The sequence below is a fragment of the Talpa occidentalis genome, unplaced genomic scaffold (assembly GCF_014898055.3).
Source record: "Talpa occidentalis isolate TD23 unplaced genomic scaffold, MPIMG_talOcc4v2.1 talOcc4.10, whole genome shotgun sequence".
NCBI lineage: Eukaryota > Metazoa > Chordata > Mammalia > Eulipotyphla > Talpidae > Talpa > Talpa occidentalis.
The window spans coordinates 5,229,347-5,253,685 of NW_023600993.1; the positions used below are offsets into that span (position 1 = coordinate 5,229,347).

The following is a 24,339-nucleotide window of genomic DNA, read 5'->3' on the forward strand; positions in this document are numbered from 1 at the left end:
CTGACAACAACCGAATGGGTGGGCAAATGGTACCCCCCCAGCACGGAATATTATTCAGCCAGAGAAAAGGATGAGGGACTTGCTATGTGTTGCAACATATGTGAATCTTGAAAAGATTATGCGAAAGATTATTTATCCAGTCACACTGGATGACTCCATTTTACAAAATGTCCAGAATTGGCAAACGTACAGAAACAATCTAGATTAAGGGCCACCCAGGGTGTGTGTGTGCGTGAGTGTGGTTTGTGGAGGGCAGGACTGGTAATGGGCACAAGATTTCTTTCTGGGTGGAGTCGTTCTAATGCCAGTGTGATGCTGGTGGTTGCACAACTCTGTAAATACACAAGCCAGCTCCGGTGGGTCTTGCCGCTGCTGAGGGGGGTTCTACCCGCACCACAGCAGCGGCTCCCAGGAAGTTGTGTCAGTTTAGGGGTCCATCAGTGCTGTGGGGGAGAGTCTCTCCCTGCCAGGCCTGCCAATTCACCCTGCTTTCCTGTCACCATCATCTAATGTGTGAAGATCATTTTATTTGTCCTTTTTTTTTTAGATTTATTTATTTATGCATACAAGAGCTGGGGTACACGTCAGAGGTGTGGGAGGTGAGAGGATTCACCAGAGACAGAGCTGGGAACAGAACAGGCAGACTGACTGAAACACACTGCTGAGGGGAGCAGCAGGCGAGTCAGGAGAGGTCTGCTGCGCCATGTGGGTTGCTCCCTGGCCTGGAATCGAACTCCTGCTGCAGAGGCTGCGGACAGCTTCATAGGTTGGGTCCTAACCCCTGTGCCACCAGGGAGGCCCCTTATTTGTCCTTTTAAAATGAGTGGGCTGGAGTTATTTTTTTCATTTATTTCGGAGCCTTTTGTAACTGGGTTCCTGCCCCGGGTTCCTTTGCCCCTTGTAATACTGAATGACCTCAGGGCGTAAGATTTTATTTTATTTTAAAAATTTATTTATTTATACAAGAACCGGGGTACAGGCCAGATGTGGGAGGGTGAGAGGACCCACCAGAGACAGAGTGGGGAGCAGAACAGGCAGACTGACTGAAATATACTGCTGAGGGGAGCAGCGGGGAGACAGGGGAGGTCTGCCGCGCCATGTGGGTTGCTCCGAGGCCGGCGGCGGGGATCGAACCCGCGCTGCAGAGGCTGCGGACAGCTTCGCAGCGCAGCGCTCCACCGCCTGCGCCACCAGGGAGGCCCTAGGGCGTGAGATTTTAGCAGTGAGGCCGTCAGCCCTTCGTCCTGAGTTGCACTAAGTTTGCGCCTTGTCTTCGAGTTCCCGTTCCCCGCCCGTCGGCCGCCGGTAGTCGGCGTACCCCGTGTCTGCGCGTGCGGCCGACCCTTTCCCTGCGCGCGCCGTCGCGCGCCGGTGCGTCACTGGGTCTCCGAGGCCGTTTCCCGCTCGGAGGCGCGGAGGCGACGGCGCGCGCTCCTCGCGGTCGGGGCGGGAGCGCTGCGGCGGGGGAGCTGGGCCCGCGACGCCCCCTGCCGGCGAGCGCGCGCACCCGCGCCGCTGCGGTCTCGCCTCGGCTTCGCGCTCTTCGGGACCACGTGAGCGGCTTCGCCCCGCCCCTCCCCATTTCCGGCCAATGAGCGGGCTTCTTAAGGCGCAGGTTCCCGCCTCCGGGCCGCCTGGCCAACGGGCGAGCTCCGTCTTGCTCGGCGTCCCGCCCCCCGCGGGTGGGCGCCACGGGCGCGCGGCGTTCGGCGCAGGCCCCGCCCCGCCGCTCCCGGGCTGAGGCCGCAGGGCTGGTTCCGGGCGGGACTCGCGCGGGGCGGCCGCAGCTGCGGGCCGTCGCGGGGGGCGCGGGCGGCCGCGGGGCGGCGTCGGGGCGCGGCTGCAGGCGCGGAAGGGTGAGCGGCGGCCGGGGGTGTCCCGAGGCGGCGGCCGGGCCCCTTCCGGCCGGGCCGGGCGGCGGCTCTGGGCGCGCGGCCTCGGGGCGCGGGGGCGGCCGGGGCCCGGCGGGCGGGGGCGCGACGCCGCGGAGGCCTGTGGGGCCCGGGCGCGGCCGGCGGGCGCCGGGGCGTCGGAAGGGCGCGGAGCGCGCGCGGGGCGGCCGGGCTGGCGCGAGGCCGGGCGGGCGGGGGCCCGGCGGGCGGGCGGCGGCGGCCGGGTCCCCGGGCCCCGCGCGGGCGCTCCATCGCCTCTGTCCGCAGGTGCCCATGGCGGCGGAGCGGCGCAAGGTCAAGCACCACTGGAGCGGCCCCTCGGAAGCCTGTCCCCGCAAGCGCAGCTGCCTCCGCGAGCCCGGGGATGCGGCCCCCCCCGGCCGGCCGGCCCGGGGCCCCGCGTCGCGATCCGCAGGGCCCGGCAGCCCCGCGCGCCTGAGAGCCCGCGGCGAGGACGATGCGGCCCGCCCGCCCAGGCCGCCCCGGGGCCCAGCTCGCCGCCCCGGTGCCTCCCCCTCGCGCGCCGCGGGCCCGGTGTGGGCGGGGCCGCCTGCGGGGACGGCCTGACCCGGAGCGCGCGGGGGTGCCTGTCCTCGGGGGCGTCGCCTCTGCGCCCCGCCGACCCCTCTCTGGAGGACATGGCCTCCCTGGAGGAGGAAGCCTGCAGCCTCAAGGTAGGTGCGCGCCCCGGCCGCCGGCGGAGCCTCGTCCACGTGGCCCGAGGGGTGGGGCGGGAATGTGGGCGGCCGGGCGGGCGCGAGTAAATCGGGGTCTGGGAAGCTCGGGGCTCCCCGGAGTCTGGGCTCCGCCGAGGTCTCCTTCGGGCCGACCCAGAAGACCCAGGAGGCCGCCTGCGGTTCTGCCGCCTTCAAAACTTGGCCACACTTTGGAACAATCCGGAATGTTTTGTTTGTGCCGGCTCCCGGCCTGGCTTAATAGGGTGGGGCGCGGGCCGGGCTCCCCAGCTGTCGGGGCTGCTCTGGTCGTGGGCAGGTGCGGCCGGCCGGGGACGCCGCCCGTGGAAGGTGCATTGTCTGCTCAGCGGGCGCAGATGGAGGCGTTTCGGTGGTAAATTGGCCGCCTCGTGCCCTGGTACTTTGGTCCGTTTTGGCTCAGAATTTGCTTCTTGGTGTGACTTTTCAGCAGTCTCAGTTTCTAGCACGTTGGGGTTTTGTTCGGTGGGGGTGTGGGGCAGCGTTGAGTTCCCGTGGAGGGTAAACGTTCAGTTTCCTGATGGGCTGAGGGGTTCTCCGCACTTGGGGGCAGGCCGACCATGCAGCTCCTCCACGAACTCCTTCTGTACCAACTCTTTTGTGTAAGAAGACTTCAGTTTCCTTTCTTTGTTTTTTAGCAAGGGAAAGTTGAGCACCGGCCTAGTTTGCACCAGGTAGTTTTCTGGCTGCTTGGGGTTCTCCAGTAAACGAAGAGCCCTACCTTCCCTGCCCTCCTGAGTTTGCATTCTGGCTTGGGGACCTTGGGCTTTCAGGGGTGAAGAGGAATTCTTTATGTGGGGGGACAAGTCCTGGGAAGTGAGTTGAGTTATTTTAGCAAAAGCAATAAAAATAGGCCCTCAGGAAAGTAGGTTTGTCTTTAAGGCTTTGCCGGGTGGTTTCTCACGTGGATTGGAGAACGGAGGCTGTGTTTGAGTTCTCATTGTGGGGAACCTTAACACAGTGCCCCGTTCTTTTCCAATATGGGCCTCACAGAATTCTTGTATAGACACGTGTGTTGTTTTCTTTCTGGATTTTTTTTCATTTGAAAAGTGATATCTTCGGCTGTCTTGAAAATACTGAATGTGACCTAAACATAAATTAGGTAAATATGGGACTTTGCTCCTACAGTTTGATCTTGTCATTAGTCTTTGGTGCATTGTCAGTGCATTTGGGCACGACATTAAGTAGCGTCAGCTGAGGAAATTCAGCTACATGGGAATTACAGGTAGAAGGCAGGAGGGGCAGGAAACTAATTCTGCCGGGTGGTTCAGGTGCACTGGAGCTTTTGGTAGGCAGCTTAAGGCTTGAGGGTGCGGCCTGTCATCCATTTGGGTCCAATGCGAGCAGGAACCCACCTCTGTCCCCTGTAAGCCTAGTGCGCCTTGCTTATCCGACTGCACTGGCGGGTCCTTGTATACGAACTTTCTGCTGGCTCTCAGGCCCTGAGATGACTTCTGGGGGGCTGGGGAAACCGTCCCAAGACAGCCCCACTGTGCTGTGGCCCAGCAAAGAGCTGGAATGGAGGCTGCGGAGCTGGGCGGGCGCAGAGGGCAGGAAGGCTTTAGCCCAGGGCACTGGATTCAGGCAGGTGTGCGTTTTAGATCACTTGGCGTCGAACGAGGACAGCGTGAGGTGATGGCTTTAGTCAGCCCTGACTGTCCGCCTCTGGCGCTGCTGGTGTGAAGACAGGTATAGGCGCCTCTCACCACCATGGGCTTGGAAACTACCACTTTAAGTGAAATGATTTATGTCGAAAGTGTAGCAAGCAGGTCCCCAGCCTTGTCTTTATTGTCACTGTTAGTACCGAAGTGACATTTCTCAGAGACCTGTACGGTTCTGTGCTCATCTCCACGAATTACCAAAAATGCCTCTTCCCTCCCCCCTCAGTCTGCACCATCCCCCCCAACTCTGCAGTCCTGTGCGAACTGGTCTGGGAGGTCCCACGTCCTGCAGGCAAGCACAGCTTGGGGCTCTTACCGCATGGCGTGTCCTCCCCCGGTCCTCCCCATGTCCTCACTCTCTACCCCTCTGCTGCTGCTCTTCTGCGCTTGCTCACGAACATGGCCCAAGCCTGGGGCAGCGTCGGCATACTGTGGCCTCTGCGCTAGGTCACCGAGTGTTCGAGGGGAAGGTGTTTGCCTTAATCCGTTCGGGCTGCTCTGTAACAAAATCCTACAGGCTGGGTGGCTCGTGGGCACAGAAATGCGGCTCTCACTGTCCTGGGGCCCGGCCAGATGAGCCAAGGGGGCAGTGGGCTCGGCGAGCACCACTGTGGGTGGCAGCTTCCCATGTCCTCACGTGGTTTGTCCACACTTGGTGGGAGGGGGCTGGGGAACTCTCCGGGGCATCTAAATAATGGCCTTCAGCTCATGTGCGGGGGCTCTACTTGCGTTGCCTCCCAAAGGCCCCACCTAATACTTACATCACCTTGGCTTAGGTGTAGGCAGTTGACTTTGAGGGGAGGGACAGACACGGTGACACCCTTGCTAGACTGGGCCTTTGGGAATGCATCAAGATTCCTGCCCACCGAACTCCGCGTCGTCCATCTCTTATCTCCAGGACAGTGGAGAGGTTTTCTCAAATCCTGACGGTAACTGATCTTGCTTTACTCTGGAAGAGGCGGGGCGCGTCTCGCCGTGGCGGCCACGTGGTTTGTTCCTGACACTTGCCCAGCCACGGGGTTGCGCTGCTTTGTGACCCGGACCTGTGCCAGGTCCTTGCAGCTTTGACTTCTCAGCCCTTGCTGCGTTCTCCACTCGTATGTTTTCTGCCTCTTCCTGGGTGCCCAGGATGTTAGGGGAACTTGAGTCTGAATCCTGGCTCTGCCACTTAGACGCCTGCTGCCGGTTCCCCCTCCGTAAAGAGGGTGTGGGTTGTAGGTCCACTCGAGACGCTAGGTGTATGTGTCTGTTTCCCGACCTTTCTTGGCATGCACAGTCCCCTTCTCTACCAGGGTGGGCGGACCACTCGTCTGTGGGCTGAAGGTAGCCCGCTAGGGGCTCACAGTAGTGAAATAATTTGGGACGCTCGTGTTAAAAATAGATGTTGCTGCCTCAGCCCTCTACCTTGAACTCAAGATTTGAGTGACCCCTCCTCTTCCCCACTTTCCTTTTTCTTTTTTAAAAAATTCATTTGTGTAGAAGAACTGGGGCGTAGGCCAGAGATGCAAGGGGTGAGAGGATTCACCAGAGACAGAACAGGCGGATCTACTGAAACACACTGCTGAGGAGAGCAGTGGGCGAGACAGGAGAGGTCTGCTGCGCCATGTGGGTAGCTTCCGGCTGGATTGAACTTAGGCCTTCGCGTGATAGCGCTGAGACATAACCCCTAGGCCACCAGAAAAGCCCCCCATCTCCACATTCTACCCTTCCCTACTCTCCAGCCCTGGTGGTGGTTTTCTCCCTGGCGATTGTCCCTCTCTGGCACATCTGTGCTGAGTTCCTTTCTTTCGTCAGCTGACAAGCCCTATCCCCAGATGCAGACCAGCGCCTGCTGCCAGACAGCCGGTGAGCTGCAAATGCCTGCTCGGGGATAAAGCTGGAGATGTCTTGTTTTGCTGGGACAGCCTGGACCCGTAACTCGGGGTCTGTGTTCCCAAGTGGCAGTAGTTGGCTTGCAGAGAGGAGCAGGGGGGGCTTTGAGAGCCAGGAGTAGGATGTGCAGTGAGGCAGTGGGGGTGTGGGCTGGGGTGGCAGTTGGGGGGGCGGTGAGCCAGGAGGGAAGTGGGCTGGGAAGCTGCAGCTGTGTCTGTAGGGCCCAAGGAGATTTAACCTGTGTGTTTTTTTAATTTTGTAAATTTATTTTCTTTGTTGCTAATTTTTGGACAGTGTTTGATTTCTCCTGCCAGCGCCAGCGCCAGCGGGGCACCTGTGACCCACCACCCCCATCCCCTGTGCTGTCCCTCCCCCGTCTCGATGCCTCCCTCCCCTGCTGTGTGCCTCAGGGCTCAGGTCAGCTTGCAAGTTTTTGTTCAAGTGTATTGTTAAACTTACTAGATTTTCTTAAGTGTGCAAAGGGTCAGCAGTGTAGACTTCTGACCCTCAAGTCTCGCATTGGAAGATTCAATTAGTCAGAAAATGCAGAGATTCAGAATGAAAGTGAAAGCGCTGCTTCCTGTCCAGCTGCCTGCGGTCACAGCTGCCAACTATTTGAGGCCATCCAGGGAAAAAACCTGCTTTGCTCATATCTACGTATTTCCAAAGGTTTCATGAGTTTGTTTTGTAACACGCTGTGTGCTTTTGGAGGAGACAAAATTCCAGCAGTGCAAGAACCATAGAAATGATGCGCTTCAGCCCTTTTCCCTCCTCACGCCTCAGAGACGAGCCGTTAGAAACAGTTTGGCCCTCACACCTCGTTTGCAAACGCACGTGTAAGGCGTTTTTCATCTACGACGGCTGGAAACCATCAGGTGGCATGCATCTCTTCACGTAGGTGCTAACACGAAAACAACCGTGCTCCGTTTGTTTTTTTGCCACCGCCCTCCCGTGTCCCTTGTCCCTTTCGCCCCCACCTCCCCTCGGGGTGGTTATTACTGTCTGCTCCTTGTCGGAAGCGGCAAATCGTCTGTTATGTAAATGTCCAGGGTTTTTGTCTTCCTCACACACAATACTACGCATCGTACTTTCAGACTCCCTCCGTCTTGCTGTAAATAAATGGCTGTTTCATCTTTCCTGTGTAAAGGTTTTGTCTGATTTTTTTTTCTCTCCCCTCCCCTGTCTGTCTTTTACAAGTGGGCTGACCCTGCGCTTTTGTTAGTCAGTTACTTGCTCTTTGCTCTGTCCTGTGTAGCTGGGTGATTCGGGACCTCACTTTCTCTACAAGCTGTCTCAGAGCAGGTCTGTCCACTTCATTCAGCCATCCCTCTACTAGACATCTTTTGGGGTAAACTCCATTTTTCCTCAGTACGGGAAAATGACTAACCAGCGTGGAGGCCTTTCTCTAAGTATATTTACTTGTGTGAGGAATTAATGGTCACGTAGTAGGCCTGCAGCTGTAGAGTGCCTTGGGCTAGTGGTGAAGCCAGGTCACAGCTGGGGCGGTTCGGAGGTTCTGAGGCAAGATTCATGGGCATTCTTACGCCCTGTTGGCATTAGACTGGCTCTGGTTTCGCAGCAGATGAACACTCCAGCTTCTTCACTCTGGGCTTCGGGGATGAGTGGGCGTGGAGGGGAGAGGAGAGGGACTGGGACTCGACCTGTATCTTGGGGGAGATTCAGGGCCAGAGGGTAGTTGGGTGTCTTGATGGACCCTGGTGTGGTCTCTGGAGATGAGGCACCTTCAACACCAAGGTTGATTTGGGGGAAGGAGTTTGTAGAAAACTTCGGGGAGGCTTGGGGTACAGTAGCGACGGCCACTGCAGTCACGCCCCAGGCCTCAGGACACAGGTGGCGTCCTCACTGAGCCCTTAGGGGTAGCTGCTTCCGGGGACCCTTCCAGCGTGAAAATCTTGAGCCTCTCTTTGTCCGAGAGTGTCTTGGATGTGCAGTGGTCTGGCCCCAAGGGGAGGGAGTCTGGTGTCTTAGCCTGTTCAGCTCTCGCCGGAGCTCCCCGCGGCCATGGGGAGGCGAGGAAGGACTAGGGAGCGGCAGCAGTGTAGTCCGGGCAGGTGGCGCTTCTTGGGCCGGGAGGGAGTGACCACCCAGAAGGGACCGTTGTCTTAGCCACTGTCACTTTCCCTTCCATGGGCAGGATCACCGATTGCTCATTCCGTGAAAGTGCCCTTGGCATTTCGCCCTTGAATTTTTTCAAAAGTTCTGTTTTTTTCCCAGGTTGATTCCAAAGACAGTTCTCGTCACTCTACGAACTCTGAATTTGCGGCTGAAGCTGAGGGTCAGGATGATACCACTGAAGATTCAAGCAAGGTCCAGAAGAGGAAGAGGGATAGACTTCGAGACCAGGGCTCGACGATGATCTACCTGAAGGCCATCCAGGGCATCCTGGGCAAGTCCATGCCAAAAAGGAAGGGAGAGGCCGCCTCTCGGGCCAAACCCAGCACGGGAGTGCGTCCTGCCCATGCGGAAGGGCCAGCCAGGAGTGGCTCTGCTCCTCAGAAGGACAGGGAGCAGGAGCGGGAGAGGGAGCAGGAGGAGAAGGAAGCCGAGAAGGAGAAGGAAGCGGAGAAGGGGAGGAAGGGGCCCGTTCGTGAGGTCAGCGCGGAGGAGCAGCCCGCGGCGGAGAAGAGGGGCTTTGGGGACAGGAGAGTGGTGATCCGCCCGCAGGGGCCGCCCAGCGAGGAGCCGCGTGATGACCGGAGGACGGTCGTTGACAAGTGCCCTCCGCCCCTGGAGTTCGTGGATGGCCCCAACCCTCCAGTAGAAAGCCAGAAGGTGAGTCAGCCTCACCCCACCCCTGGGGATTTCTGTTCTCGGCTCAGGTCTTTCCGGTTCGCCTGGAGTGTCACTGGCAGCAGCGCTGTCCTTAGCCAGGACTCGGGAAACAGATCGGTGTTTCTCTGCGAACATCCCTTCAGGGTTACCCAGCAGCCTCAGTGCAGTCTTGTTTTCTTAGGATTTGTGCTTTCAGGTGTGGCTTTGCCTGCTATAACAGGTCAGAATGACTGGCACAGGGAAAACAGAATTTTGGCCTAGGGAGGATATCAGGGACCCGGGGCCTTCTGTGTTGATGCTCTGAATCGGGGAAGTAGCCGGACATCTGGTCTCTTCTTCATCTAGCTGGAATTTCAGCTTTTATTGTTTTTATTTTAGCTTTTTATAAAGAAATTGGAGACACCTACAAAAATGTACCCATATACCCATTCATTAATATTTTAGCATCTGTCACTTTAGTCTATTTCTAATTTATTTTACCTGTTAACTTTGCCCAGGATGTAGTAACTATTAATAGATATAAAAAGAGGTAGAAAGCTGTTATCTTCTATGTTAAAATTTTTGTTTCCCTTTCATTAACTGGATCATAAATATATGTTTTCAGTGGAACAATAAAAAACTGATTGCTGTGATTACTATGATACAGTGAAGCCTGATGTCATATTCTACAAAATTACGCCTGTTAATACAACCACAGTATTAAGTTTCATTGAGAAATTAAAAAAAAAAATTTTTTTTTGGCATCTGTCTCTAAAAGATGTGAGGTCTTTAGAAACAAATATATCTATTTTCACACGTACACACATGCAGTTCTTACTGTCATAGACTATCCAATCAGTGGTTAAATTTCCCTGTTGGCTTCATGATTGTTTTATTTTGTTTGAAATAGGATCCAAATAGGAGCCATCTGTGGCAGCTTCTAAATATGTAAGGTCGCTTAGTCTCTGTAGATACCTCCTCCTCCTCTCCCTGCTTCCCTCAGGCTCAGTGTTGTCATTTATTTGTAAAAGACATGGCCATTTGTCTTGAGTTTTCCATAGCTGAGATTTTTGCTGGTGGATGTAGCGCACTTTGAATCTATATGATGCTGTCCCTGGAAATTTTTTTTTTTTTAAAGATTTATTTATACAAGCACTGGGTATAGTCAGAAGCACGGGAGGGTGAGAGAACTCACCAGAGCGGGGAACAGAACAGGCAGACTGACGAAGTACAGTGTTGAGGGGAGCAGCAGGCATGGCAGGAGAGGTCTGCGCGCCATGTGGGACCCTCTCTGGCGGCCGGGGATTGAACCAGCGCTGTAGAGGCTGCAGGCGGCTTCGCAGCCCAGTGCTCAACCGCTGCGCCACTGGGGAGGCCCAGTCCCTGGAAATTTTATCCCATTTTCAAATAGCTGTTCTCACCACATTCAGGCATTTGTTGTTCCTGCCGTTCTTTCTGAAGGTACATTTTCAGGATTGCCATAATGTAAGCACCTCCAATTGTTGTTGGGTGTTTTTTCTGTTGTTTGTTTGCTTTGTTTTGGTAACTACATTCCTGTAGTTCAAAAAATCAAAAATAGCGATATTTAGTGCAGTCAGCCTGGTCCTGTGTAGCCCGTTCTTGTACCCAGGGCTGTTGCTGCAAGTTTCTTGAGCATTGTCCAGTGGACTTTATGGATGAATACTTTGCTTTTTCAAAGTGGTCTTTAAAAACAGTCAACAGTGATCTTAAAAGGCTTGTTTAAAATAAGGTCCAACACTTAAAACTCATCACCTCGGGAATAATGGTTAAATTTGTTGCATTTCTTTGACCGCCCCCCTCAGGTTTTATAAAAATGAATGCAAGGGGCCTCCCCGGTGGCGCAGCGGTTGAGCGCTGGGTTGCGAAGCTGCCCGCAGCCTCTGCAGCGCCGGTTCGATCCCCGGCTGCTCCCCGGCCACCGGAGGAGGGTCCCACATGGCGCGCAGACCTCTCCTGCCGCCCGCTGCTCCCCTCAGCAGTGTACTTCAGTCCTTCTGCCTGCTCTGCTCCCTGCTCTGGCTCTGGTGAATTCTCTCACCCTCCCGCGCTTCTGACTGTACCCAGTGTGTACCCAGTGCTTGCATAAATAAAATAAATAAATAAATAAATCTTAAAAAAAAAAAAAAACAATTAAAAAAAAAAAAAATGAATGCAGGGAACCCGTTCAGAGCTGGCTTGGTTGAGGGCCGTCGAGAGTTGTCTGTCTTCTTCCAACAGATGAGAGGATGCGACCGCACAGACTCTGCGGATGTGAATGGAAGATGGTACCTCCCGAGGGGTCACTGTGGGGGCAGAGCCTCCCTTATGTGTTCTTTCCTTTGGGCTCTTTCTTGGTGATTTTAGTCTCATTAATAACTTGCTCTTGTAGAAGTTGGTAAAACACATATTGAAGGGCTGCACTGCAGAGGTGCTGGTGCTTGAGGACCACTTCAATGTTCGGGTGCCTGGTTCCTGCTCGTCTCTTGGGAAGTTCAGTGGGAAAACAAACTCGCAGGCTGAGGCAAGGCTGCGGTTTTTTAGTGTCTGGGTTGATAGAAAGTTCTGTCATAAGCAGGATCGATTTTGAAGATTTCTTTATTTATGCAGACAAGAACTGGGGTACAGGCCAGAGTTTTGGGGGGTGAGAGGATTCACCAGAAAGAGTGGGGAACAGAACAGGCAGATTGACTGAAATGCACTGTTGAGGGGAGCAGGAGAGGCAGGAGAGTCTGTTGCACCATGTGGGTAGCTCCCTGGCCGGGAATCAAACTCGTGCTGCAGTGGCTGCGATTAGCTTCATAGGTTGCATCTTAACCCCTTGCCCCACCAGGGAGGCCCCCATTTTTGAAGGGTAGTTTAGAAAATAACTTAAAACACTTTGTATAGAGGGCCTCCCCTGGTGGCGCAGGTGGTTGAGTGCAGCACTGTGAAGCTGTCCGCAGCCTCTGCAGCGCTGGTTCAATCCCGGCCTGCCGGCGAGGGTCCCACATGGCGCGGCAGACCTCTCCTATCGTGCCCACTGCTCCCCTCAGCAGTGTATTTTGTCAGTCTGCCTGTTCTGTTCCCCGCTTTGTCTCTGGTGAACCCTCTCACCCTCCTGCGCATCTGGCCTGTACCCCGGTTCTTGTATGAATAAATCAATAAATCTTAAAAAAATAGATATTAAAAAAAATTTGTATAGAATTTTCAGACATATTCCAGGTAAGCAGTGGAAGGACCCCTAGAACCCACCACCCACCTCGCATCAGGTCACATTTCAGGTGTGCTGTGACCGACCTTATCCTGCATTTCAGAAGTGGCTCTGGCTTCAGTATTTCTGTTAGGAGAGGAGCGGCAGGAAGAAACCTAACGCCTGAAAGTACAAAACAGGGCATTTATAATTCATTTAATTTTTGTTACCAATACTTGTTTCCTTTTGGATTTGTTTCCTTAGAAATGTGAAAAATTAGTCTGGACAACAGAAACAAAAAATGTTTTGTTCGGTTTTAAGGTGGTAATCCATTTACCCTTGATGCTTTCATAGTGGGTTTTTAAAAACATATAATTTATATTTGCTAATAAAAACCTTAAGAAAAGAGTTTTAGAAGGTCTCCAGCCCCTGGTGCTGGTGGACGGGGCTGTGGTAGCATGGGGAAGCCTGGCACTTATGCACAGGGTGGGTTTTTTTTCCTTAAGTTGAAATCTGTGTTTATGTATTTCTCAAACCTGATCTGCATCAAAATGACATGGAGAATTAAGTTCAGATTTCTTGGCCTTGCTAGGGACCCCTTGAATTGCAGTGTCTCAGTGGCGCAGACCTTAAGTTATACTGTATTTTCTAAAAATCCCCTAGTTGCTTCTGACATGAGGCTGGGTTCAGGAGCCCCTTGTACCTTCATGGCACACGTTCATCCCATGAGCATTCGAGAGCACGTTGTTGCCAGGTCCTGGTGTGGGTGTTCCGGGACTACAGCGAAGAAGATAAAAGTCCCTGATCTTCTGGAACTTAAGTTCTAGCACTAAGTTACTGTTGCTTGGTCACCTTGTGGCCTCACTAACACTTTATTCCATGCAGCCAGCTCTTGCTTGGAGGGTTCTTCATGGGAACCCATTTAGGCACTGGGGGGCTGCAGTCTGACAAGGCTGCTCGTCCTTTGTGCTCATTCCCATACCTGGGACCTGCCCCTCCGCTGAACCTGGCCTCGGAGTGTCCGGCTTCTGGGGAGCAAGGTGAAAGCCAGGTGTCCCCTGCACGTCCCTTGGTTACAGTGAGCCCTAGTTGGCCCCATGCAGGCGGAGGGCCACAGACCCGCCTCTCCATGGCAAGCCGGAGCCAAGCGTTTGTGGATGCGCTGTCTGCATTTTGAGTTTCTTGGGGACCAGTTGGCAGAGGTGAGGTGTTAGCTGCTGCTGGTCTGAAACCCCTGTGCACAGTGTGCTCGAGAGGTTTCTTCCTGAGCCTCTGAAGGAAGGGGAGTGTGGGGGGAGCATCCCCTGCAGGGCTGTCAGGGCTCCTGGTGACAGGGTTATTCCCTGGACCTGGTGTAGCGGTCCCGGCCTCACTTTCTGGAAATGCCAAGGAAACCGGGTGATAAAGCGTGGTAATGATGGTGCAGAGCCTTCGCGGTGGCCGTCTCCCCCGGGAGGCTAACCCTCTGTTGTTGCTTCTCCGCAGACTAAAGGCAGGGAGGTGGTGATAGAGCACTCCTCCTCCGGAAGCGACTGGTCCGACGTGGACGAGGTCTCCACAGTGCGGTTCTCTCAGGAGGAGCCCGTCTCGCTGAAACTCTCCACAGTTCCAGAGCCTTCCGCCTTCCCCACTGACTATGTCATGTACCCGGCCCATTTGTACAGCAGCCCTTGGTGCGACTACCCCAGCTATTGGACCAGCGGCCCCAAGCCCTCTGGCTACCCCGCCTTGGGCGGTGGCAGCAAGGACACACCGCAGGCTGGCAGGGGCACGCGGGGGCTCCGGAGCGACTACTCCCCCAGCTCCACCGTGATTTCCCAGAACACCGCCAGGGACCTGGAGGCGGCAGAGGAAGGCCGGTCCCAGAACTCTCGTACATTTCGTTTCTCCAGAAAGTCAGAAGAAGAGGTCAAGGAGAAAAGAACGTTCCAGGAGGACCCCACCCCGCAGCTGTGTGCAGGATATGCCTCTAGCTCCCTGCCGAGGGGCCATCGGGGGCCGGGTCTCGAAGAGGGCTTCATCGACACCCACTGTCACCTGGATATGCTCTACTCCAAGCTGTCTTTCAAGGGGACCTTCACCAAGTTCAGGAAGGTTTATAGCAGCTCCTTCCCCAAGGAGTTTCAGGGCTGTATCTCTGACTTCTGTGACCCCCGGACACTGACAGATTGTCTGTGGGAGGAGCTGTTGAAGGAGGATCTGGTTTGGGGGGCCTTTGGCTGTCACCCTCATTTTGCACGCTACTACAGCGAGACTCAAGAGAGAAATCTTTTGCAAGCCTTAAGGCACCCCAAGGCGGTGGCATTTGGGGAGATGGGCTTGGATTACTCGTACAAGTGCACCACGCCGGTCCCGGAGCAGCACAAGGTAACGGGTCTCTGTGCCGCTTGAGGCTGGACTTGGGTGGGGGCCCTGATGCGCGCTTTCTCGGTCTGGAAGTGGGGAATTCACAGTCTCCCGAGCTGTGAGCTCTGTCGGGGCTGTCGGTGTCATCTGTCAAGTGCTTTGGGCTCTTATCTGTCAGCTTCAGTCTCTAAATGGGGTGACAGGTACCTTGTGAAAGCGTTTGTTTTCCTTCCTGATGTTTAAAGTGAAATATGCCTCCTGCAGGATATTGGGAAAATATAAAACGTATTCTTTTTTTTCTTTAATTCAAAATGCAAGGCTCATTTCCCATGCACCGGGGTCGTGAATGTCGCTGTCCTGGTGTTTGCCCGCCCAGGGTGATGTGGCGATGCGGTGGGCCCGGCGGGAGTGCGTGATGCGGGAGGGGCGGGGCGTGTGCTGAGGGCTGTCCTCTGGGCTGGCGGCGCTGGACCCGCTGCTACCCTCGCCGGGCGGCGGGGAGCCTTATCCCCAATGGTCCTGGCGTCTGTGTTTATGGGTTAAGAGGAAGCAGGGCTCTTCCAGAGTCAGTTTTTTAAATTTCCCTTTGACCAAAGGGGGAAAATTCACAGGAGGTCTCCAGCACGCCGTACCCCTCGAGGAGACAGGGCCCAGCTCGAGCGCGCTGGGGCCGCGGCAGGCGTCCGGATCTGAGGGCTCTGCGGGGTGGTGTGCGAGGCGCCCTGTTGAGGCAGGAGGGTGCGAGCTTATTTGTGACTGTTTCCACTTTGTGACGTGACGCGGGTCTGCCGGGAGTAGTGCTGCTCCGCAGGTAGGCGCCCGCGCCCGTCTGGCTGGAGTTCCTGTTCACCACCGGGGTTAGGGACGTTGAATCTCTAACCGGAGTGTGGGGTGAGATAGCTTAGTCCAGGGACACGGGAACGGAGGCGTCGGAGGGAGCGAGACAGATGTTTAATGTTCTGCTTTCCCAGCTGGTTTCTGCGGCTCAGGGCAGATGTGCTTTGGGAGGGGGAACCGTTCAAAGGTGCTGGCGGGAGGAGGGTTCCGTGTGCTCGTGTGCAGAGCTGCTTATCGAGTGCCTGCTCTTGCCAGAAAACGTGCCGGGTCCTTTCCGGCGACTCTTCCCTTCCTCCTGGGGTGTGGCCGGCGCGCGTGGAGGGCGTGGGGCTCGGCCTGCGGGCAGAGAAGCCGGGAGTGACAGCACAGTGGATGCAACCTTGACTTGGGAGGTGGCGTGAAGACCAGAAGATGGTGATTCAGGGCGCTGCCGGACAGAGCTGGGCAGAGTGAATGTGAGGGGCCTGCCGCCTGGGTTGGGCCTGCCGCCTGGCAGCTGGGGATTTGGGGCTGCCGCCTGCACCCTGTGTGGGCAGAGGGGCGGGACCAGACGGGACAGAAAGGTGGGTGGTTGTGTCGCTTTCCTCTAGGGACTGGCAGGGCGCCGGGCAGATGTCCCCCCTGGTGCTGGTGGTGATTCCGGACCGGCTGGGAGAAGTCTCTGTAAGGAAGACTGGCGATGGGCTCAGCGCCCGTGATGTGTTTGGGGACATTTGTTTTAAACAAGAGGCAGTAAATTGCTGGTCGGGGGAGGGCAGCCCTGCTTGTGGAGGTGAGGAAGACGTGAAAATAGTTCTGTAGAACACTGGACTAGTGATTGTCCTGTTCTTGATGCCAGTCTGAACTTGGGCACCGAAAGGAGAGGTGGAAAGTAGCTACTGCCTCCTGGGGGTCTGTGCCGAGTCGCATCTGCCTGGAGGCTGAGGGGCTGGCAAGCGCCTCACCTGTCCTGCTGAAAGTTCTCGCTTGCCAGGGGAAGGATAGTGTATGGAAGAACCACATGTGGCCAGGAGGTGGGGTGCCGGCCCACCTCACTGTGAGAGCTGCTTTCTGTAACCTGGTCCTTCCGGAAGGGCTGGGAAATAGAGAAAAGTAAAAGAATTGGGGGGAGTGGGTAGATGGCCGGCTTCCTGGAGCAAGCCAGTGCCGGCATTCTCCTGGCTTGGCTGTGCCCATGGACTCAGCCTGAACGTGCCCTGTAGCTTGTGGGCAGTGCCTGGGCGGTGTGTGGGGTCCTTGGTGTCGGGGCTGGAAGCTGGGAAGGAGGGGCGTCCTTCCACGTGGGCGGGCTGACCCCCCGCTCTGCTCCCTCCACTGGAATCAGTCACTGAGGTAATGAGTACGGGAGAGCTGCCGCGCCCCCAGGAGAGGCCGATTTACGGTGGAATCCCTGGAAATGAGAGACCAGCGGGGGGCTCGGCTTCCGCAGACAGGAGAGAGTGATTAGCTGGATAACTAATTCATGGCACTTCGTTCACTTCTGGTTTTCAGCCGGGTTCCTGGTGAGGACAGATGCTCTGCAGAGCTTTCCCCAGCCACAACTTCCCACCTTCTGATGGTTTCTTCTTCTGTCTTAACGTTTAAGAAATTCGAGTGTGTTTCACAAGGAGTTAGCAATTTAATGCTGTTGTCCCTTGGCGCATGGCGGTGGGTGGTTGATGGCTTGGGTTACGAGCACCTGTCGCAGAATCAAGGAAATGCGTGTTGTGTGTACTTAATTTTTAAAAAAGAAAATAGGAAATTTCTTCCTCAAAAGCCTATTTTGAAGGTGGTTTTTTCACTGGTGAAAATGTTCCTGTCTCATTTCTACACTTTGAAAAACACACTGAGAGCAGCGGTGTAGTATTCTGCCCACGGCTGTCCTTGCTTCAGTAGCGCACGGGATGCTCTGGACGCGGGATCAAGAGTTGGATTGGAATTTCTCGCATCTTCTGGTTTCTGTCAGGTCCAGGGAGGGCAGCTGAACACTTGGTGGGGGTCAGGAGCGCCCCCAGCTGACTGCAGTTTCCTGAATCAGCCTGTCTTTGAGGCCGGCCCAGCGCCTGTGCTGTTGGCGCCTGTGGTCATCTTCCTTCCGCTGAAAAGTTTTCAGGAGTTACATCGGCGTTGGTGTTGGGTCAGTGCTGTTTCGAGAAAGTGTTAGGCTGGAAAGGTTGTTCTCGAGCATCACCTGAATCAAAGGACCGAGAGCACCCCTTTTTTGAGGTAAGAACGCACCCGAGTGACGTTCCACAACTGGAAAAATGGCACGTGGACCCGTGGAGACAGTACACTTAAGATGGAGTAGGTTGTTCACGAGGAATGAATATTTTGTTCTTTGTTTTAACCTGGAAGAGTTACTCAGGTTGTTGTCGGTGTCTTGCAGCAGTGACAGCTCACAGGTGGCTGGAGCTGAGAGAATGTATTGTCTGCAGGTGTTGACTTAGAGTCTGGTTGGGTCTGAAGCAGGAAAGCAAGTCACAGAAAGTTTGTGTAGTGTTTATTCTTTGAACTAATATTTGAGCACCTGAGAGCCGGGCATTGGGCTGGGCACATGGTAATGAATAGGGAGGTGGGGGAGACCCACCATGCATGTCCCCAAGGAATGATCCTCTTCCGTCCTCCTGTCATCCATCAGTCGTCAGTCTCTTGCCTCCCCACCCACAGTGCATGTCAGCAGCTCGCTAGGAAATGGGGCGGAAGGTGATTGATTGCTCAGGGCATGGGAGTAGAGGTGGGGACAGTGAGGGGAATTTGCACTTTGCTCCCGAGGCTCCCCTCTACCCCCCCAAACCCTAGTAAGCATTGCATAGTGGTGGTGATGTGGCCTGGGTTTGTCTGGCGCTGCAGCCTGCCAGCTGCCCTCACCGGTGCTGCGCTTCGTTTGATTGCCTGATGGGCTGAGGTGCCTGCCCGGGGTGCTTATGAGGAAGGTGGTCGCGGTGTGCCTGAGGTGTTCCTGGCCCTGACAGTACGCACTCTGCGGGGGTAGCCGGTATTACAGATATTATAGTCTCACTGGGGACGGTGGGGGTGCCCATTGGGCTGGTGTCCCCGAGGGAACAGACCTTGCCAGCCGGGGATGTGACTTTGTGTGATGTGACTTGTCGTCCCCAGGTGTTTGAGAGGCAGCTGCAGCTGGCCGTGTCCCTGAAGAAGCCCTTGGTGATCCACTGCCGGGAAGCCGACGAAGACCTGCTGGGCATCATGAAGAGACTCGTGCCCTCGGACTACAAGATCCATAGGTTAGGAGGCTGGCGCTCGGGCGGTGTGCGAGCACCCCTCTGCCCGGCACCGTGCGCGCGGCGCTGCGTCTTGTGTTTCTCGCCTGCGAATTCGGTGGAAACCGCCTGCAGTTTCTGCCGTGTGGCCATTTTTTACTTATGAAATGGCAGCTGCGTGCGGTTTGAGTTCATGGTCTGAATAAAGAAGGCACAGAAGGGGCCTCTCGGGACCCCGGTCCTAAGTGTCCGGCTGTTGATTCTGGGAGAGGCTACCTGGGGCCCAGTGAACACCCCAGGGCACCTCAAAGGAGATTTTCTTTGCTTTTTTGAATTTGAAAGCTCATTTCACCCTGGCTGGCGTCCCGGCGCAGGGTGTGTTTTCTCGGCGGGTATCTGGGCTCCTCAGCTGCGTGTGGGGAGCATTCTCTACTCTCCTGGGCTGTGCCTGTCTGGGCATTGCTTGGCTCAGGGGCGGCCTGGAGGGCTGCGGGAGACAGGAGTCAGCTGGTGACTCCCTGGTGAGAGTGTGGCGCTGAGGTGGATGTCAGGTGTGGTGGGGCCAGAGGAGGGCTCCTCAGCTGCCTGCAAAGCACTCGGGGTGAAGCCTGGGCTGGCTCCTTAACTGAGCGGGCCCAGGACTGGAGCCGGGACTTGGTGGGTAGAAGTGGGTGGAGCTGCCAGCCAGGCCTCTAGCCCGCGCCCTCGTGGTGCCCTCTGCCCTTGGCTGGGGTTGCGCACACAGGGGATGAAGCTCGTCCCGTCACCTCTTCTGGGCTGCTTGGCTCTTTGCTGCGGAGCTAACATTGAAGGGAATCTCACAGGCGGCAGGTGGAGGAGGCCGCATGCGCTGGGTGCTGCCGGAGCCCTCCCTTCTCAGAGGGGTGCGTGGGGCACTCAGGACACGGACAGGGAACAAGGAAAGGGAAGGAAATTCCCCCGCAGCCCCACTCACTTTTGGTTTCTGTCCAGTTTGACTCCTGGGAGGAAATGCCCCACAGTGGCTGTGCCTTAGCAGGGCTGCGGCTTTTCCTTCTTCCTCTCTGTCCCTGTGCTGTGGCCCGGGCCTTGCAGGTGTGCCCTCCGGCAGGGGTGTGCCGGCCGGTGCCTGCTGGGGGCTGCTGCGTGGCTCTGAGTCGCCAGGGTCTCCAGAGGAGGCTGCTCTTGTTTGCTGTGGAGACTTTCCCTCTGCCGCGGTCTCTTCATTCCTGGGCGCCTAGCCGGGGCACTGGCGGGCCGGGCGCGCGGCTGCAGGGGCCGGGCTGCGAGCAGGGGTGGGGCGAGGCCCTGATGAGCACTCCTCTCGCCCAGGCACTGCTTCACTGGCAGCTACCCGGTCATCGAGCCCCTGCTGGAGCACTTCCCCAACATGTCGGTGGGCTTCACGGCGGTCCTGACCTACTCTTCCGCCTGGGAGGCCCGGGAAGCCCTGAGACGGATCCCGCTGGAGAGGATCATCGTGGAGACAGATGCGCCCTACTTCCTGCCTCGACAGGTAGGCGTGTCTGCAGGTGGCGCGCAGGCCTGGAGCGGGCGGGCGGAGGGCGGGTCACCCTGACGAGGATGGCAGGGCCCGAGCCCCAGTGACTGCCAGGCCCCAGCCTCGGCCGTGTAGGTGTCTCCTCATTGTTGCTCTGCAGAAGCAAAAGTCTAGGGGGCTGAGAAGCTGAAGGGTAACCACTCTCTTCCAGGCAGTGCAAAGCCCTACCCTGTAGAGGGTAGTCCAAGGAAGCGTGGGACCCTGCTCACCCAGAGCCCCCATGACTAGGACTCTCCCTGCACCTGCAGGTAAAGGGGTCTCTACAGGGCAGCCCCAAAGAGGTCCTTGCTGGGGCAGGGCTGGGGAGGGAGCGCTGTGTGACGGCTGTGCGCAGGAGGCCCAGTGACGTCCTGATGCTTGGTGTCTTCCAGGTTCCCAGAAGCCTTTGCCAGTACGCCCACCCGGGCCTGGCCCTGCACACGGTTCGCGAGATTGCCAGGGTCAAGGACCTGCCGCTCTCCCGGACCTTGGCCGCTCTGCGCGAGAACACCAGTCGCCTCTACAATCTTTAAGCAGAGAGGGCGCAGCCAGGAGTCTCCAGAAAGGTCATACAAGTTCAGATTTTACATTTTTTTTTTAAATTAGGGCAAAACTATCTTTGCTGCCTTTTCTGAATGTAGAGAGTGTCAGCATAGGGCGAGCATTAAGTCTGATGTGTCTCAAGTGAACTTGGTCTGGAACCTTCTTCCTTTTCTCTTCTTAATCCTCCAGGACGCCCCGGGGCCTGTCAAGCACGGGCTGGGCTTGGACTCTGCCTGTGTCCGGGCCCAGGATGTGTCTGGAGAGCCCGTCGGAGCTAGGAAACCGCGTCTTTAAGGCCTCTGCTTCTGGCTGGTGGGCAGGGTGCAGGGGAGGGGACTGAGGGGTGGGCCTCTCAGGCAGGAGCGAAGGAGGCAGCAGCCGTTGGCGGGCGCACGCGTGGCCATTCCAGATCCTTGCTCGCTGCAGCCGTGTTCCGAGCAGCCTTTGAACAGTCACCCTCCTCTGCGCACACCGGCTGTGTGGCTTGGTTCCTGGTTCACAGTCCTAAAAAAGACCTATGCGGGAATGTCCTGTGGGCACGTTTGCTGGAGTCTTGTCTCAGCGGTTGATCTTCCTGCACCCTGTGAAGTCACCCTCTTCTTTCCCTGGACGACTCTTCACTGGGGCCGTGTCCGGCAGCGGAGGACTCTGCGCTTGGCCTCCCTGCTCTGGTGCCGTCGGTGAGGGGCAGGAGCGCCCCTACCTGTTCTAGGAGTCCTGCGCGTGGAGATTCAGGACAGACTGGGGTGCTCAAGGACGAGGCCCCGAAGAAATTATTCCCACTTCCTGGTGCCCCCAGGGCCACAGCTCCTGGTGATAAGCAGACAAAGGTCCTTGTACAGCAGAAGCCGCTTGTTCTCTGGGGGGCCCAGCTGCTCTTGGCTGCATTTTTACCCCCTTCTGAACGCTGGAGCAGAAATACTCCTATCTTGTCCCGCTCAGCAGGCCCTGCGTGTCTGTGCAGGTGGAGAGGCGGCCGACTTGATTCTCTGCAGCTCTGGGGGCCGCTCGGGCACCGTTGCCTGTGCAGAGCGGTAGGCCGGTGTCTGAGGCTCGTGGGCTCCTTGGCCTTCATCTCTGCTGTCCCTCCTCCACGTTGGAAGTACAAGCCTCTCCCGGGCCTCGGAGCTGCCCGTCCTCTCAGTTGTGCGCTGCTGGCTCTGGGCCGCGTGAAGGTGTCTTCCCTACAGCCCCTGGATGAGGGCAGAGGTTCAGTGTGAGGACGCTGCTCTTCCCGACCTCCACAGCCGGACAGGCCGCCCTGCTCGCTTGTCTGTTTCTTGAAAGCCAGTTGCTTCAGTTGTAACATCCATCACTTCCGCTGGATTCCTCGTGTGTGTTTGGAAGGTGCATTTGGGCCTTGGGAGCGGAAGGGCCGTGGACTCGGCACTTGACGCCTGGTGATTCCATCTTGCCTCTGGTACCCACTTCGGTTTGTGGCCTGTGCCTCAAATTTGCCAGTGTGGGGAGCCCGGGGCCTTGTTCTTTCCCCTTGGAAGGTTTGGGGCTGCTAGGGACGTCAGAGCGCTTGACTGTCACCCAGCGGACGGCAGCACGTCTATCGCCTGCCGAGCCCTGCCCCCGCGCTCCGGCCCTGCGTGGAGGGGGGCACCTGCCTGCATCTCACCCGTGCCGCCCGCCGAGGCCAGCACCAGGTGCTTATGTGCTCTGAGCGCTGCGCGGGCTCCTGCGTGCGTGTCCCCAGCGAGGCGCCAGCGTGCGGGCGGAGCGACGCGCCGTGGTTCTGGATGACCGGCTTGACTGTTCTGTGCCCTGGAATGTCTCTGTACCCCGCCCCTTGACCCTCTCTTTCTGAAAATAAAGCGATGGCCCCTCAGTTGACGCCTGTGCACTCCCTGTTTAGAGTCCTCCCGGCCAGTCCCGTGGCCGGTGGCTGGCCAGAGGTCTGGGTGCGCCGCCTGCAGGGTTACCGTGGCCTTTCGGGTGCCTGGGACCTGAAGTGGTCAGCGGGCTTTCAGTGTGGCCTCGCATTTTTCTGCCTGGGCACTCAGTGTGCTGCTGCTGCTTAGCCTTTGAAAAAGTCCGTGGTTGCGGCTCTTTCTCCCCAGCTAATGCAGTAGGGGGATGCAAACCCTCAGGGTTTGGGGGTGTCGGGAGTCAGCCGTACTGTGAGCTCCGGGTGAACTTTGGGGGAGATTCTGTTCCACCGCTTGCCTCCGTCCTCTAACTTTGAGCTGAGGTTTTCGTGAGCACAGTCCAAAGGGAGCCGCGCAGGAGGAGGCAGACTCTGCTCTGCCAGCGCCCCAGGTTTGAGGCCTGGGCTGCTGCCTTCACCTTTGCGACCCGACTGCTGACTGTGTTTGCAGCACGTCCATCCCTTCGGTGAAGCGATAGCCAGGTCAGAGCCCAAGGCTGTAAGCTGCGCCACGTCTGGGCCGTCCTGGATCCGTGGGAGGGGATACATGTGAGTCCTTTGACGGGGGCTAAGGCCTGGTTGCCTGGGAGGGGCCAGCAGGCGACCTGAGCTCCCTCTGGTGCCCGGAGCCATGGCCCCCATCCTCCCCGAGCTCAGTCAGCGGCCAGCGCTTCCCTGGCTGCATGACCCCACGTGGACACGGAGCCACCTGTCTGGCTGTGGAGGGGGGCACTGTGGGCCTGCTGAGTGACGATGGGATTGTCCCCCTCGTGATTGGCAGAGCCGGGATGTGGCTCAGCTCCAGGCCTCTGCTTTTCCCTCCCTTCTGGTTCCCCTGCTCGTCGCTGCGTTCAGCTCCCGGGGGTGTTGCCTTTGCATCCCGGTTGTGCCCAAGGTCTAGGAAGCCAGGACTCCCTGGCGGCTGGTCGTGTCCCCCAAGAGGCAGGAGTGGAGTGTCATGTGTGCTCAAGGACAAACTTGGGCCTAAGGGGGGCATGGAAAGTGATGCAGGAAACAGCGCCCTCCCCAAGGGTCTCGGTTTAGTTGGGGTGACACCTGGCCAGGTTGGGGAGTTTGCAGGAGTCACGTGAGAGTTCTGAGCCAGGCGGGGGATCAGGCTGCAGCCACAGGGCAGCCCGGGAGCTTGGTGACATGCAGACCCTGACACCCAAGGCCCGGGAGGCCTGAGAGTCTGCCTTCTTGGTGTTTCCACCGACCACGGGGCAGCTCCTCATGAGGGGGTTGCCACGTGCCCGTTGCGTCTGCTCTGGTGAGTGCCGAGGGGCTGCGCCTCGTGTGCCAGGGGCCAGGAGTTCATGACGGAGACACCTGCACCTGGAGCCCTCGCGCTGGAGACAGCACGCCGCCTCAGAGGCGTCCCGCGTGTCTCCGGGGGCTTCTGTCTGAAAGGGGCAGGTTGGCCACGCGCGTCTTTGCCGTCGCCTGCCCTTAGTGACGGTCCCGCCGCCGGCTCTCAGAAGAGAGCTCACGTTTACCGGGTATGAGTGACCAAGTGGCCGTGCGCCAGGGACGCTGGCGTCCTCGGGAGCTGCTCAGGGCATGTGAGGACCGAGGCTCAGCTCCGCCGCGAGCTGGAGCTGAGATTGTGCGACACCTGCCTGCTCGCGGCGGAGTGACCAAAGCAGCGGGCAGCCTAGTCCGCGCCAGGCTTTGCCAGGCCTTGCCGGGGTGGGCGAGGAGGGAGAGGCGGGCCCTCTGCTCTAGCAGCAGCCTCAGTCAGCACCCCCTGGGGTGTGACTTTAGTCCTGGCAGCCTCCCGGCATCCTGTTTGATCCTGACCCGCCCGCGGTGTGCTGGGGGTCCCGCGGCCAGCAGGCCGTCCCGTCAGCAGGCCGTCCGTGCGGCTCGGGGGTGCTGAGGCCGCGCTGGCGTTCACAGGCGCTGTCGCCTCCCCGCCCGCCCGCCCGGCCCGCCCGCG

At 57.4% G+C, this 24,339-nt stretch overlaps 1 protein-coding gene across 1 annotated transcript; it reads left to right on the top strand.

Annotated features, from left to right (window-relative positions):
• The first annotated feature begins 2,164 nt into the window (after window positions 1-2,164).
• TATDN2 (TatD DNase domain containing 2) lies at window positions 2,165-23,764 on the top strand. The gene is given in 7 exon segments (XM_037522684.2): window positions 2,165-2,412; window positions 2,415-2,566; window positions 8,374-8,931; window positions 13,565-14,446; window positions 18,359-18,486; window positions 19,774-19,957; window positions 20,374-23,764. Coding segments are annotated over 7 exon segments (2,292 nt in total). The 5' UTR covers window position 2,165; the 3' UTR covers window positions 20,515-23,764.
• Window positions 23,765-24,339: the final 575 nt, after the last annotated feature.